We start from the raw sequence: 15,478 nt of genomic DNA, 5'->3' as shown, positions 1-15,478 counted from the left end.
GTTAAGCATGAAGTCGAAGGATTGTTCACATGCTGGTGTCGAAGTGTGCATGCTGTAGTCGAAGATGGGTCTAACATGCAGATGTCGAAGATGCTAGAGTTGTTAGCATGTTAAATTAGGTTTTAGTGTTTAAACCCTAATTTGTTAAGTTAGCTTGTTTATTAAGTTGGCTTGTGTAATGAGCCTTGCTGAAAAAGCCCATTAGTTAGTATGTTAGGTTTTATTATAAATAGCATACTAGTCTCTCATCATTGCTAAGCTGCAAATCCTAATTTAGGGTGAGAGAGGTTATTTGTTATTCTTGTAAACTTGTAATCTTGTTTTAAGAGAAAGTAAAAGAATAGCAATTATAACCAATTCTTGTGTTCTTATTCTCTTCCCTAATTCCCTATTATACTTTGTTATTGGTATCGTTTTTCACAACATCTGTATATTTCAATCTTAGGCCAGAGCAATGCTGTCAAACAACAGACAAACATTGCACTCCATGAATGTGGTGCAAACAACAATGCTCCAAGGATTTCGGCAACTGAAGCAGTTGGTTCAAGGACCAACACTAAGAGGATTTTACCCGTGATTAAAGAAAGCAATGCTGTCAAACAACAGACAAACATTGCACTCCAAGAATTTGGTGTAAACAACAATGCTCCAAGGATTTCAACAACTGAAGCAGTTGGTTCAAGGACCAACACTGAGAGGATTTTACCCTTGATTAAAGAAAGCAATGCTGTCAAACAACAGACAAACATTGCACTCCAAGAATTTGGTGTAAACAACAACGCTCCAAGGATTTCGGCAACTGAAGCAGTCGGTTCAAGGACCAACACTGAGAGGATTTTACCCTTGATTAAAGAAAGCAATGCTGTCAAACAACAGACAAACATTGCACTCAAAGAATTTGGTGTAAACAACAATGCTCCAAGGATTTCGACAACTGAAGCATTTGGTAAAAGGACAAACACTGAGAGGATTTTACCCTTGATTAAAGAAAGCAATGATCAAAATCAAGGATTTCACAACACTGAAGTGCAAAGTCATGCAATGCAGAAGCTGATTAGAGCGGTTGGCCTTTAAAATTCGTGTCTGCTCCTTATTTATGTTTTCATTGACGCATAAAATATGTGTGCTGATACGTAGTAAAATCTATGAATCTGATATTGCTTTTAGTTGAAATCCGTTTCAGCAGTTGGTGAAATTGAAGAGGTGGTTCATTTGAATGATGAAATACGAGAGGTGGTTGATGAACAAGGACTACCATTCTTCATTACTCCCGGAGGTGCGGTCTCGCCACTAAAGTGTTTAATTTGCATTTGATATCGATACATGTTCATTAGCAAGATTGTGATTTGCAATGATTTGTTCCGTAGAATGGAAAATGCCTCGCAGCTTTGTTGCAACCACTTTTGATACTCCTAGCATCCGTGAAGGTTTCAATCAGTTCACTTACACTGCAGAATCTGACTTGAATTCTTTCACAACGAAAGGAAAACGCTCTCTAACTGTGGTAATCTTTTTATTTTTTTACCATTGAAATCTACTATAAAAGTATATTGTTATTTGTTCTTTTCTCACTTACAAGAACTTTACTATCACATTGTTAACTTTAGCAGGAAAAACAGAATCTTTTAGCAGAAATAAAAGACATAAACAATCGGTTGTTTGATTGCGAGGTGGTTATTGCTGAAAAGGAAAATGCTAAAAGTGCTGTTGGAATAGCTACTGATCAAAGTGATGGATTAGTTGTTAAAATCATGTACAATGCAGTGACTATCAATCAGAATCTTGTATCTCACTTTACTGCTGATAAAAAGGTGAATGATTTTACATTTGATTTCAAACTATTCGTATCAAAATTTTGATTTTCATCTCATTAACTATGTATATTGGCTCTGCAGTCATTGATCGAACCACTACGTTTGCTTATTCCTTCTAGTTATCCGTCTTGCTCTCTTGTCATTCTGGACGAATTGCCGTTGAAAGTCAGGTTAGAGACTATGATTCTATTCTCTTTCATTTATACCTTTGAGCAACTATGCACCTAGTTCTTAGTAGTTACGAATTTCGTGCAGTGATGACCTGAGAGCTCTATCTGAGAGAGCAAAAGAAAAGCTGAGATTTAATCTTTGTAGAATGGAGGAACCACTGTTGATTAAGGATATAGCAAGAGTGTGGGAAAGGTGTGCTAGAGAAGCAATTCTTGATTATGCACATGCTAATGATGGTGGAACTTTTACCTCAATGCATGGAGGTTGGGAGGTCTATTGATTCATTCTCATTTTTGCTGTTTGTTTCAGCCGGAAGATGTATTTCTGTAGAATAGTGTGAAAAATTTAAGAAAAAGTTGCTAAAAACAATAGTAGTGTACATAAGAAAAGTGTCACACCAGATACTTGTAAGAAGAAAAATCAAAAGGGATATTGTCGATGAAAGTGGGTTTAACAAACATGCTTGGTTTAGCAAAAGAGCGAGAATTTAACGAGCAATGCATATTTCAACGCGTGCTTTAGTCCCGACGAAATATCACCATTAAAATCCTCCTTGGCGAGCAAGTTTCTTCAAATTCCGACGTTTAGGGACTAATTGAGAAAGATTGATCTTTCCACCTTTAGTTGTGTATTCCATACTCAAAAATCCAAAAATGTAAGGAAGCACTCAAAATCACACTAGCATACGTTATTATGAAATTCATCCCTTATTGTTAACAAGTAATTTGTTCAGAGATGGGGTTTAAAAATCACACCCAAATGCGTTATTATAAGATTCATTCCATATTCTTAAAAATTTGTTTTCAAAGTCACAATGCGTTATTTTAAGATTCATTCCATATTACTAAAAAAATAATTTATTCAGAAATACATTTTTAAACCCACTTAAAATCACACTACATTATTAGTTAGCTTCTAGTTATCAATTCTACCATAAGGAAACTTATATGTAATCTTAATTTTAATATTTCCACGTAAATGTGATTGTACGCGAAATCATATATTGGCAGTGGCGGAGCCAGAAATTTTAGGGAGCCTGGGCAAAAATTTTACACTTTATTTTTACTAATTTTATACCCTGTTTCTACTAATTTTGCCCTTGATTTTGTCTAAAAAATTTGCCATTGATTTTGTCTAAAAATTTTGCCCCCTGTTTTTACTAATTTTGCCCTATATTTTGTCTAAAAATTATTAATTTTGCCCCTGGTATTGTCTAAAAATCGACTATTATGTGGGGGAGTATACAATGAAAGGAGGGGTTGAGCCCGGGCGCGTGCCCGGGCTGGCTGGGCTATAGATCCGCCCCTGTATATTGGAAGTGGAAACTTTATACGTTGTTAGGGAATGAAAAGATCAGGAAATTGTATCCAAAGATAAAAAAGATAGGGGAGGCTATGAATAAAAGTGTTAACTTTGTCAAAGGAGATAAGTGATAAGAGATATAGTAGTTTTTATAGAACTGTATATTTGAAATTCGGAGATGCATTTTGGAATAATATTTTTGAGAAAAATAAGATTGTTTCACTTATGATGTACTAAAATGTGTGTATGAATTGTGTGTCTAAAGATGTATCTCAGAATTTTGAAAATATTTTTAACTTTTTATGATGGTGGAGGAGAACCAATAAAGATACAAAGAGTATCTCCTCTAATTGAATAAACATTTGATCAAACTTGTGGTTTTGAACTTTTTCACTAATCCTCTTGACGGGGTTTATGCGAGGTAGCCACATTATGCCATTTATAGTGCCTCCTCTATTAGACTTTCTTTTTCCATCCCTATGTAACCTCCTAGAACTAGACCACTATTAAATAACTTGAAATTTAACTCGTTTTACGTCACGTACCGATAATAAACTGTGAATAATTAAAAATATTAATTAAATACAAACACTATCATATAGTTCATACAAACTAATTACTTTTCCATCGAGCTAAATTATATTCACGATGATCTCATCAAATATTTTAGAATAAATCAAGTTTGAACAAATAATATCAATAGATTTGATCAGGGTAGTGTCTAACTCGATTAGTCTCAATGAACAATACTGGCCAAATATTAAAAACATGATTTTGACATCATTGTTGTTTTAAAGTTTGATGAGATCACGAGTTCACTAAGCATGTAGAATGAAACATACAAAAAAATGCTCCAAATAAAATGTGTTAGGGTTCAACTTGTCAAAGTTTGACCCAAAACACTTGTTTTTAATTTTTTTTGTATGTTTTTAAATATTTTAAAGCTCTTAAAACTTAGAAATTTCGTGGCTTTTATATTTCTAAGTAAATAATTGGCTCAAGGAATGAATAGGCAAAACCAAGAGAGAAAGATAAAGGTGGTGATGCATTAATCAAAGTGGCTATAAATTGTAATTATTCAACAAGCACTACGCCAAATTTAAGTTTTAGCAACGCAGCTACAAAAGCGCTTTTGGCAAAAGCGCTGCTATAGGCCTTCGCTAAAAACAAAACTAAAAATCAAGGAAAAAAAGCGCTCCTGTAGGGGGTACCTACGAAAGCGCTTTTGAAAAGCGCTGCTATAGGGCTGGTTACTAAAGCGCTTTAAAGAAGCGCTGGTATAGGGCTTGTTACTCTGGTAAAGGGGTAGGTTACCAAAGCGCTTTTAGAAGCGCTGGTAAAGGGGTAGGTTACCAAAGCGCTTTCTATCAAAAAGCGCTGGTATAGGGCTGGGTACCAAAGCGCTTTTCAAAAGCGCTCTCGTAGGGTATTTACAATTAAATTTTTTAAAACAAAACATTCCCAGGTTATTACGTTTTTCAGAAATCAGGATACCATTCTAGAGCTTCTTCCCCAAACGTAAACCTACCATGAAAATCTCTGCCTTCCATCCTTGAATCACCATTCCATCCTTGAATTTCGATACTGAATCTCTGAATTTCGTCTTCTCCTTCCGCCTTCGCAAACTCTTCGTCTCCTCATTCACTTCGTGGCTGAGTAATAGGGATAAAAGGAGACGCTCTCAAACCGTTTCGAGAATTGCTGACCACGATTGTAAGTCTCTAAAACCATCTCTCTATGCATCTCTTGCTGACCACCATTATGCTGCTTGTGTTATGCATCTCTTGCTGTTTTTTCATATTGCATTTTACTAAAGCTTAGAAGAAACCTAGCCCTGTATCAACACTTTATTATTTGATTAAAAATGTGTAAATTACATCCTTTGTTGTAATCTGTTCTGTAGTATCCCAGTTTTAAGGTGAAGAGGCAGTGATAAGTTTAATCATAGATTCATAAGTTTAATCTGTTCTGTCAATCAAGCGGTGTCAGAGTCTGGTCAGGATTATTAAGGGAGTGGGAGTGAAATTATAGTGTATTGGATTGTTGTATTGAAAGTCTTTCTTATGGTGTAGTCAAGAGGCTTGTTCCCTTGGCTGTTATGACAGTGCAAGTATGGAATGTGAAAGAGGAAGACTGTTGGATATATAAGAAGGGTGTGTGAATGAGGAAGATATAGGAAATGATTAACAAACCATAACACAACAGTGTAGGCAGATACTCTTAAGCAATGCACAATTAGTACATAACATTATTCCTCAATATGAGGCATATGTAGAATTTTTGCTCAGATTTTTAAATATATCAGTAGCCCCTACCAGGGAATAAGGATTCAGTGATATTGCAACCTAATTCTTTTACTCTTAGGGTGTATTTGGATTGACGTATTTGAGCTTATTTACTAGCATAAACACTTGTGAGACTGATTGCGAGAGCTAAGAAAAGACTTATGGCATCACTAATTCTCCATAAGTTGTTTTCACTTTTCAGTTTATTTCCATAAATTCTTCTGAGTATCTTGTGTAAACAGCCTATAGCTTATATGAAGAGTTTGACTGTGTTTAATATTTGTTATAGAAATATGCATACCTCGTATATGAGAATTTATGCAATAACAGTTTATACTATTAGCGCTTTTTTAAGTTGTTTATTCAAATAAGACCTTAATATGTTTTGGCAGAATTAACTCTTTTTATAGTCCTGGGCAAAATGGCTATCGGCATATGTTTAAATTTTTCGGTGGAACACAGTATATGCTAGCTATGTTTTTGTCAACCATGTTCCTTCTATAAATGGTTTATGTATATATTCAACTTTTGCAAGTAATTAGGTAGAGAAACAAATTTCACTTTATATAATTAATATTCACACAAAGTGGGTTGAAGATTTTAGTTTATAATGGTTATGTTTGTTGTCTGGTTTGTTCCAAGATTTCCTAACTTTGTATTTCTTTCCTTACACAAGTTTGATAAACTGTTAAGTTGATAACTTAAGAAATAGTGTAATGAATTTCATAATTTCTATTTCCTTTTCATTGGTTCTGTTTTGATTTTAAGTTTGATTTGCAATATATACTGCCTCTTTATTTTATAGAAGATGCACTGTGGAGGATACTACTAGTCGATTGAAATCACCGTGGATGCCGTAATTAACACAATTTTTTCAAGAGAGATCTCTCCCTGACTAGATAGCATGTTTATGATTTGTTTATATTCCTATGCTTTACTGAGTTATTGTTACTATTTTAGTTTTAAAGAGGATTTATATATTTTATCATTTTTATGTATTTGATTCTTCTATGTTTAATTTGGAGATCCCTTTGTCTTCGGATTTGTGGAATATGTTTTATGCATGTTATAGTAATAAATGGAGGGGGCAAAATCATTTGACACCTCTTAAGTAATGTATTCTATTATACGATGACTTATGATTGTCTCTTTGTATCTGCAGAATCTGAATCTCTAAAAGAAAATTGCTTAACCTTGTTCCCAATATATCACCACTCTTCTTTCTCCTTAGTTCAGGTTTGTGCTCTTAACTATACTTAAGTATACTTAAGTTAGGTTGTTATGCTTCAGGTTTTGTTGACTTATTGGAACTATGTTTCGTGAGGTTTTATATAAAAGTATAAGTTTTGAAGTTCTACTGTTATTTTGATTACATGAAAACTGTCGCCTTTGCGTGAGAGTGACCATCTTGAACTATGAGGTTGACTTTATTCTCTCTTTGATGATATACAGTATACGTGAGAGTGACCTTATTTTTATCACATTGTTTTGTAGTTTATCAAATATAATTTAAGTAGAAGCTTTTGGGTGGAACAATTTGAACTTATTACCTCTTGTCAAGCTCTGATACAATGACAGTGCTATGCATTGTCAATAAGAAATTCAATTAAATGCTGAAATTAAATTGTTCAGTGGAACTCCTTGTTGGTTAATATCTCTAACATGCATCGTGTGTGTGTGTTTAATTTTACAGAATTCTGATTAGGTATTCTGATTAGGTATTCTATTATGACGATAGCTATATTTATTATCTTGACAGAATTCCTTAGTACCTGATAGAGAAACCAAGAAGCATTTGTTTAGCTTAATTAAGACATGGTGTCATACCCCAAAATTTGCCCATCACATTTCAAGATATCTTGGCTCAAGAAGCCTCCTCAGGCTCATATGATATCCAATTGCAAACATGTTCACTTTCCTCCTAAACAATGAGGACTAAAACTAGGGTTGTGTTTCTTTCCAAGAAAAATCAACTTCTGATACCTCAAGTGGACTTCATGGTCTCTCATATGATTCAAAGTATCCTCATGACAAGTATCAAGCCCCGATTCAAAAGATTGCACACTCAATGGCCCAAACGATCAATAATCGACTGACTGACCTAAAAGTCAAACTGTGGTCAAAGTACAGTCAAAACTCCTGATTTTTGGCCAACATCCTAATTTTGAAGTATAATTCATTATTTGATCATGATTTGATCATTATTCATCAAGAAAGGCTCCAAAATCATCAAAGACCTAAGTTTCTAAATTAGGGTTTTGACCTAAAAGTCAACCTAACTTTGACAGATCATATCTCCCTCATACTTTATCAAAAATTCCTCAACCAAAGCCTATTCTCAAGGAAATTTCATTCTCTACAACTTTTATGTTGAGCTCGAGGTCAAGAAATGCTTCCGCATAAGCGATATGTGCCAATACATTACAGGTCCTTCTAAAAGCTCGCAAAAAGCTGTTTTTTGTCAGGAGCAATATCATCAAGATAAAATCTCCAAATGGAAAATATGTTCCAAAGTGGTTTGAAGAAGACATCTTGGGATTTCCAAAAAGTCCTAGAACATCCCCATATGATAAAAATTGAGAGAGTTATGGCTTGCGCAAGTTGGGCGATTTTGAGAAAATGCATAAAAGGCAAAGTGATGAATTTTGAGTTTTTGACTAAATGGGCCTAAGATTTCCATCTCAAACGTGAACATGGCCCATATAAAAAATCTTAAACCTTTTATTTTATTTTTATGGTAGTTATTTTTATTTATATGAATTTTTATTCATTTAAACATTAATAAATCATATAAAATATGAAATAAATGGTTTCAAATCAAAGATCACTTCTTCCAATCAGATCCAATCATCATTAGGCCATATATTTGAGGGAATTTCGTGGCCCCCAAGTTTGCAAAAGATTGAGATTCTATTTGGCCAAAAAAAGAAAGAATAACATGATTTTTCAATCAAATTTTTTCTCTCCAAATACATGGATCCAAGTCCACTCTTAACCTAATTTTTTTTCACTCATATATAATCAACACTTGCAGCCAAGAGAAGGGGGAGAAAAACTTGGCAAGGAATAGGGTTCAAGGTACAAAATATCAACTTAAACTAGGGCAAGCTCGTAGGATTCATTCCAGCCGACTTCAAAGCCTCTCAGTACTTCCATTCTACTCCTGAAGCATTATATGGTAAGCCTAAGTAATATATAACAGGTAATGGTACGTAAAACTCATGCACCATGATCACCATATTTGTTCATTACTTTTAAAATTCGTATGTCATGTACCTTTGCGTTTTAACGTGATCTATTGATGTTAGTACGTTCTTGAAGTGTTTTAGAAGGGACCTGGATCATTGGATTGGAGTTATAGTGCCCAGGTCGTGAATCACCATTACTAGGGCACAAGAGAAACTCCCTTTTGTTTCATAGCTATCATGCGTTTCTGATCAAACCGATACCACCATTGAATTCAGGGCATCTGGTTTGGGTAATCTGGGTGTTGGTTTCATATTTTTAACGTGTTATTTTTGAGTCTCCATGTTGCAGAAAAAACAACGAAAATTTCGCAGGTGACTCTGCAGCAAAATCCATGGCCAAATCCGCAGGTAAATTAAAAGAGAAGATGAATAGTGCATGGGGGACTCTTTGACCGCACGCTATTGGCTAGCAGGATGGTATCTTCTCTCTCTTCCAAGCGTGCAAGATCCTGATTGGAAGGTCAAACGTTCAAGACCCTTTCTCTCTTCCTCATTGGCCGCGTGCAGATTTTAGGGACCCACTTTGACTGAATTCTTGAATTAACCATTATCTTTATCTTACCCTATTAATTAATTGTTGTTGATTTTCTTTCAGCAGATGCAAAGTAGCACGAGTGGCTTGCAACGATCCTTGGAGAGGGAGGAAACCTGGGTTCGAACCCCAGGGGCACCATTTAATTTTTATGAGGGTTTCCAACAAGATCCAGTACGACGCCAGCGTACACCCTTACCACGTGACCTCATATCCAAGCCGTTAGATCCGCTTCCAGAGTCATCCAACGATCAGAGTCTGCAGGTTCACCATGGACCTCCCAGAATCGCACCACACTCAATTATACGCCCCAGGTTTCCCTTTTTATTTTTTTACTATGTTGGTTTTTTTATTAAGTTTATTTATTTTAATTAAACCTTTTTAGTTTTTTTTAATTTTAGAATTAGAATAATTAGAATGAGTTAGTTTAGTTTTTAGACTAATAATTTCATTTAGTTTTAAATTATTAATTTAATTTAGATTAATTATTTAAATTTAATCAATTTTAAGTTAATTTTTAGGCTTGTAATTTAATTTAGGTTTAATTAAATAAGTTAATTTTTAGGCTACTAATTTTAATTAATTTTAGGTTTGATAATAAAAATTAATTTTAGGTTTTATAATTAACCTTTCCCCTTAACCCCAATTAGGTAGGTATTGCCCATTAACTGTAAGGTTGGTGTTCTCTCCGTTAGGCTAACCTTTAAGATTCAGGATTTATCACCATGAACACCTCATTTGCCTTCAAACCTTGAATTTCTAAAAATGCGCAATTTCTCTTCTCATCCCTTATTCTGTGATTGTCGAATGCCTTGTGTTTAATGTTTTTTTGCCTTTTAATTTCTGCTTTTATTTCTGCCTTTAATTTCTATTGATTTAATTATTTATTTCCTGCCGTTATAATTCTAGAAATTATGTATAGGTCGCTTATTCATTTTTTAATGTAATAGTAATTAGGACCTATTATTTTCTGCACTTTACTTTTCGCATCCCCGGGTTTTTATTATGTATCCCCCAATCTCGAAGCCATGTAATAGCGTAGGATTTAATTTTCATACTTTTATTTTCCTGTAAATATATTAACTGCGTGGTTAGTAAATTAGGGAGTGCCAAGACTAATTAATTGAACGGTAGTTCGCTAACTCAAGATAAATACTCGAATCTAACTCACGTGATTGCTACACACACCCACCTCTAGGGTAACGCCTCTTGTTGCCTGTTGCCTTCGATCTCGATCGAATAGTCAAGTCCCTTCGAGCGTAGGGATACCTTAGCTTGCTGCCTTCGATTCCAAAATCACCACGTCCCTCCGATAAAAGATCATAGTCCCTTCGAGTTGCCTACGATAAATATGATCTCGTCCCTCGATTAAATGGTGATAGTCCCTTTGATTGCTAAGGTATCCTTACTGTTGCCTAAATGACTATTATATCCTTCCCCGAGACTACCTGCCCTCTTCATGGTAGGGATAGTCTTGTGGCGAACGATTATTCTCGGTGACCCGCACATCCAATTGAAAGACTTCCTGCCCTCTCATGGTATGGATAGACCCTTTCGTCCGAAATACTTAAAGAACACGACAGACAAACTTAGAGTAAGTAGTTCTTAATTGCTTGCTCCACTCAAACAAATTCAATTACTTTTCACACCTCCTTTCAAAACTATTCAAAACAAGGCTACGCAACGAAATCTATTTACTATTCACACACGACACTTCAAACTTTTCAAACAAACAAACAAAAGTGAGTCAAGCAATTAAGAGCCCATGGAAAACCATGGATGCAAAGGGTGCCTTACACCTTCCCTTTGTATAACTTACCCCCCGAACTCAGTATCTTTCAAAGGTCTTTCATGTTCTTTTTGCCTTTCCAATTGGATAAAATAAAAGTCGGTGGCGACTCTTGCTATCTGCATATTTCGATAAAAAGTCAGTTCACCGTATTACAAAACTGGCGACTCTGCTGGGGATTTTCGAATAAAAGAGGGGTTACCTTAAAAGTTTAGGATTCACTTAATTGGTTTCTATTGTTTGCTTTGCTTGCTTTATTTATTTCCAGGGCTGTTTCGGGAATAACTGAAGGACGAATCCTACACCTGGATTCAAGTACACTTAAGATTAGGAGTGGCATAGTCATGGCGACCTCTTTCACATATGTGGGAGATGAGTCAATATGAAGTTCACACTTGAGTTAAGACTCCATAGCATATGCACACCTTTCTCAAATGAGGGGGGTCTATGTATGTGTCTGTGGGTGCGCCGGAGCTCAAGGACCTTTAGTTACCCTTAACCCATCTTGGCCTTTAGGAACGTAGTGGGGGGACTACTCTTGACAAATGTTGAGAACTAGTCGCTACCCGATGCTACAATTCAGATAGGTTCTTTCTCAAAGTATCATTGCATGATGCGAATGTATCATGTCCGAGGGTGCTTTAAAAGGGCTGACAATTCTGGATAACTTATAGAACCTGTTGCTGAAATCTCCTTATCCATAGAAGTACCCCTGGGAAGGACACCTGATCATACTCCATGCAAGCCTTAAGCCAAAAATTGTGTGACTTGTGTGACTTGTTTGTGTTTGCTACTAACCTTCGTTTCCTTGCAGGTTTTGTTAAACTGGCTTGTTTGTCCTTACTATCTCACACTACGCCTAATGCACTGCATTCACATGACATCATGACATCATAAGCATAACATGATTTAACTAACCCTTTCAAGGATCTTAGGGATTTAGGGCGCACAATTTCAGGTACCTCTATCAAAGGTTGATTTCCCAATCAAGGGGCAAGAGGATTTATTTTCCTCTGGCCACATACCTTCCAATTCAAAGACACAGTACCTATCAAGGGGCAAGAGGATTTATTTTCCTCTAGCCATGTATTTTCAAATTCAGAAGTATCCCGAATCAGAGGCGATGACCCACTCGATATGGTGAGCTTGATTCTCAAAGAAGGGCGTTCAAGGACGAAAGCCAAGACTCTTCAGACGAAGTTGCGACCGGTTTAATTTCTAATGTTGCTAACTAGATTCCTAAAGATCTTTGAAAACATTGCATCTACATTCATAAACATTGCATGACAGGTTTCCGCAATATGCTTCCCATTCTCTCTCGCTGTTTATTTCAGCACCAATGGATCTCGAGCAACCAGTTAAAAATCTTCAGCCTCAGAATATCTGATTCCAAGTTTTGATTCTGAACTTGGCCAAGGGGCAAGACGAGTTGAAAAAAAAACCTTGTTAACTCAGAAGAAAAAGGATCAGCATATGCAACAAATTTTACTCCTTTGCACATGCCATTACCTCAAATTCTGCAACAACTGCTCAATCGGAACTTGATAACCCTATTGCCTCCATATTCAGTTCCTGCCAATCCCACTCCTGGGTACAAGTACCATGCAAGATGTGCTTATCATTCGAATAGTCCTGGTCATGATACAGAGGATTGTTGGCAATTGAAGCGCAAGATTCAAGACCTCATTGATGACAAGATCATTGACTTTAACTCACTTGAGAAGCCTTACATGGATAACGATGTGTATAATCTGAAAGGGCGTAATGAACACAACCAATCTGTGGGGGCAGTTCTGATCTCCACACCGACACCACAACAAAGTCGTCTAAACAAGCAAGGCATGCCTAAGCATCAGTTCACAAAGATCAATATGTCACTGGCTCAGGTATTGCAGCATCTGCTGAAGGAAAACTTGATTACTACAAGGGATCCTCCCGTGAAACCTAATACTTCCGCTCCTAGCTATAAGCCAGATGCAAGGTGCGCATATCATTCCGATAGTCCTGAACATGACACCAATAATTGTTGGTCGTTAAAGAACAAGATCCATGATATGATTGATGCTGGTGAAATTGAGTTCAACCCTCCCAAGACTCCTGTGGTGATCACCACTCCCATGCCTAATCATGACAAGACTGATTGATGTCTAGACGGACGAACTTTTGGATCATTAGTTTTACTTTCATTTGCGTAAATTCTATTCTGTTTGTTTAAACATTCGACTTATGATAGACATTATCTGTTTTAATAATCGTCATTAGTGCATTGCATATGTTCGTCTTGAATAAATTATTTCGCTATCACTTATTTTAAATTATGTCTTTACTTTGCATATGTTTTGTGTATATTCAACTCCTGCTAAGTTGTATGCCTTTTAAGGGAGGATGACGAAAATAATACCGCAACTTCTTACAATATGCTTTCGAACGGACTATGCTGACGATGTACAGGCATTGTTTCAATTCCTAAACAGTGGAGATATAAGGATGTTAATCCCTCGTCAACCCCTTTGAGCCTAAGGAGTAGAAGTTTTCTTTCTTGTACTAATTAAAACCCTTGATCATAACCTGGGGCGGGGTAGTTCTCAGTTAATTTGGCTGTGCATTCTATTTTAAGAGAATCATTCAGTATACCTTTCAAAGAAGGTTTCAATCACGAGTGTTCATCCGCACACATCAAAGAAGTGTTTGAGATGTCAATCAAAAGTCAATGATGATTTATCAATCATTAAGCAAGGCAGTCAATATCTTTCAAAAAAATGAATGAATGAAAAAACATATATACAAAGAAAAGCCTGCTAGGTCAAAAATCAAAAAAAGAAGACTTAGGCAAAAATCAAGGCATCCCGCTGACTGTAAGCTCAAGATAGACAGTTCAGGCAAAAGTTAGGGATATCAAAAAGATGAAAAAAGAGAAGTCAATAAATTCTTGAACAACATAATGTTGTGACTACCAAAAGGAAGAAGTGACTGCCATCTCAAAAGTTCTCTTTGCTTGTGAACTATCATTATTATCAAAGGTGCAAATCCAAAAGTCTCTTGGAACCTGAATGCATAAGTTGAATTAACTAAGCTTAGGACTGAAGATCATCACGAAGAGGGGTGGGTACAATCAAATTTTGAGCCTTTATCCTTCGTTTCTTAAACCGTGAACCAAGCCACGTTACAACCCTTGAAAGTCCTAATTGAAGCATGGTTAGTTCGAAAGCATACTGTCACCAAAAGGGTATCCTGACTCCTTAAGGTTTACCAAAAATGCTAAGTTGATATTTCATTTTTACAAACATCACGTTTTTACAAACACCAAGTTTTTACGAATATCACGCTTTTACATCTCCTGTTTTAATGTTTTCAAAAACTCAAGACAGACGTATGCATTGCATCTCATGAATTCATTATTAAACATATTCTGCTACATAATTTCAAATGTTAGCAACAGAAAGAATTTGCACAGGGTACAACTAATGACTGGAAGTTATCCCGACAGACAAGATTACTCCGAGAAGCAATGTCTCCTACGTATACAAGGGGCATGGCACGCTTTGCCAAAATCAATCTGGGGCAATCAAGTCAAGATTCAAAGAATCTCTCAAGGGCGCCAAAACAATCAGGGGCATGCATCCAAATAGATCTGAAGCTACTTCCCAACCAACATGGGATATTGTCTTTGGCCTATGATTACTAGGGGCATGTCGCCCATAGTGCACGTCTCATAAAGTCCTCGCGAGGCGAATCTTGTCAAAGTCTCTACTAGCGGGGGGCAAATCTATGCAAGTCCAGTTTGACATCTTGATCAATACTCAGGGGTGTGTCCTAATCAAATCCAGGAATGGTAGTTACTATAATACTGGGGCAATGTTCAAGGCATCCATGCCTTCCCACAGCTCCGATTTCACAAGATCATATCCCCACAGAGCAATTCTGAAGAAGATATCTTCAAACATACTCGTCCCGACAAAGACCTGACTCCCCAACAGAGTTTACATCTTCAACACTACCGGTTCTCCAACACTTTGCTATTCTCCAACATGGTGTATTAATATCTCTAATCCCCAATCAGGGTACATCAAGTTACTGATCGTCCCCAAGCAGAAATCATAAATCCCCAGCTGAGCATCTTCAAGATAAGATCAAACATCAAAATTACAATGACATGGAGATCCACCTTCTCAATCAAGATGTGTCAAATAGCATAAATCATAGTCATACGTCATAAATCATAAACATATTCATACAATTGCATACATGTTCATACATAATACATAATGCATCGCGACAAATGCGTACATAACATGCAAGGTTCTCATTTATTTTGAGAATCCCGTCACATAAACGCA

The 15,478-nt window shown here is 36.2% G+C and overlaps 1 protein-coding gene across 1 annotated transcript; it reads left to right on the top strand.

The window, feature by feature from the left end:
- Positions 1-1,722: 1,722 nt before the first annotated feature.
- On the top strand, positions 1,723-2,298 carry LOC131627163 (mediator of RNA polymerase II transcription subunit 15a-like). The gene is made up of 3 exons (XM_058897997.1): positions 1,723-1,811; positions 1,896-1,984; positions 2,070-2,298. Exons 1-3 carry the CDS (start codon positions 1,752-1,754, stop codon positions 2,263-2,265), a joined length of 345 nt encoding a protein of 114 aa, XP_058753980.1. The 5' UTR covers positions 1,723-1,751; the 3' UTR covers positions 2,266-2,298.
- Positions 2,299-15,478: the final 13,180 nt, after the last annotated feature.

The sequence above is a fragment of the Vicia villosa genome, unplaced genomic scaffold (genome assembly GCF_029867415.1).
Source record: "Vicia villosa cultivar HV-30 ecotype Madison, WI unplaced genomic scaffold, Vvil1.0 ctg.000351F_1_1, whole genome shotgun sequence".
Taxonomy (NCBI): Eukaryota; Viridiplantae; Streptophyta; class Magnoliopsida; order Fabales; family Fabaceae; genus Vicia; species Vicia villosa.
This window is presented reverse-complemented; position numbering and strand designations above follow the sequence as displayed.

What these genes read in the sequence shown, in the direction of transcription:
- LOC131627163 (XM_058897997.1), top strand. Translation starts at nt 1,752, where the DNA reads ATGTACAATGCAGTGACTATCAATCAGAATCTTGTATCTCACTTTACT. An exon ending in ACTTTACTGCTGATAAAAAG is followed by an intron (nt 1,812 to 1,895) that starts GTGAATGATTTT and finishes TTGGCTCTGCAG; the next exon opens with TCATTGATCGAACCACTACG. An exon ending in GAATTGCCGTTGAAAGTCAG is followed by an intron (nt 1,985 to 2,069) that starts GTTAGAGACTAT and finishes AATTTCGTGCAG; the next exon opens with TGATGACCTGAGAGCTCTAT.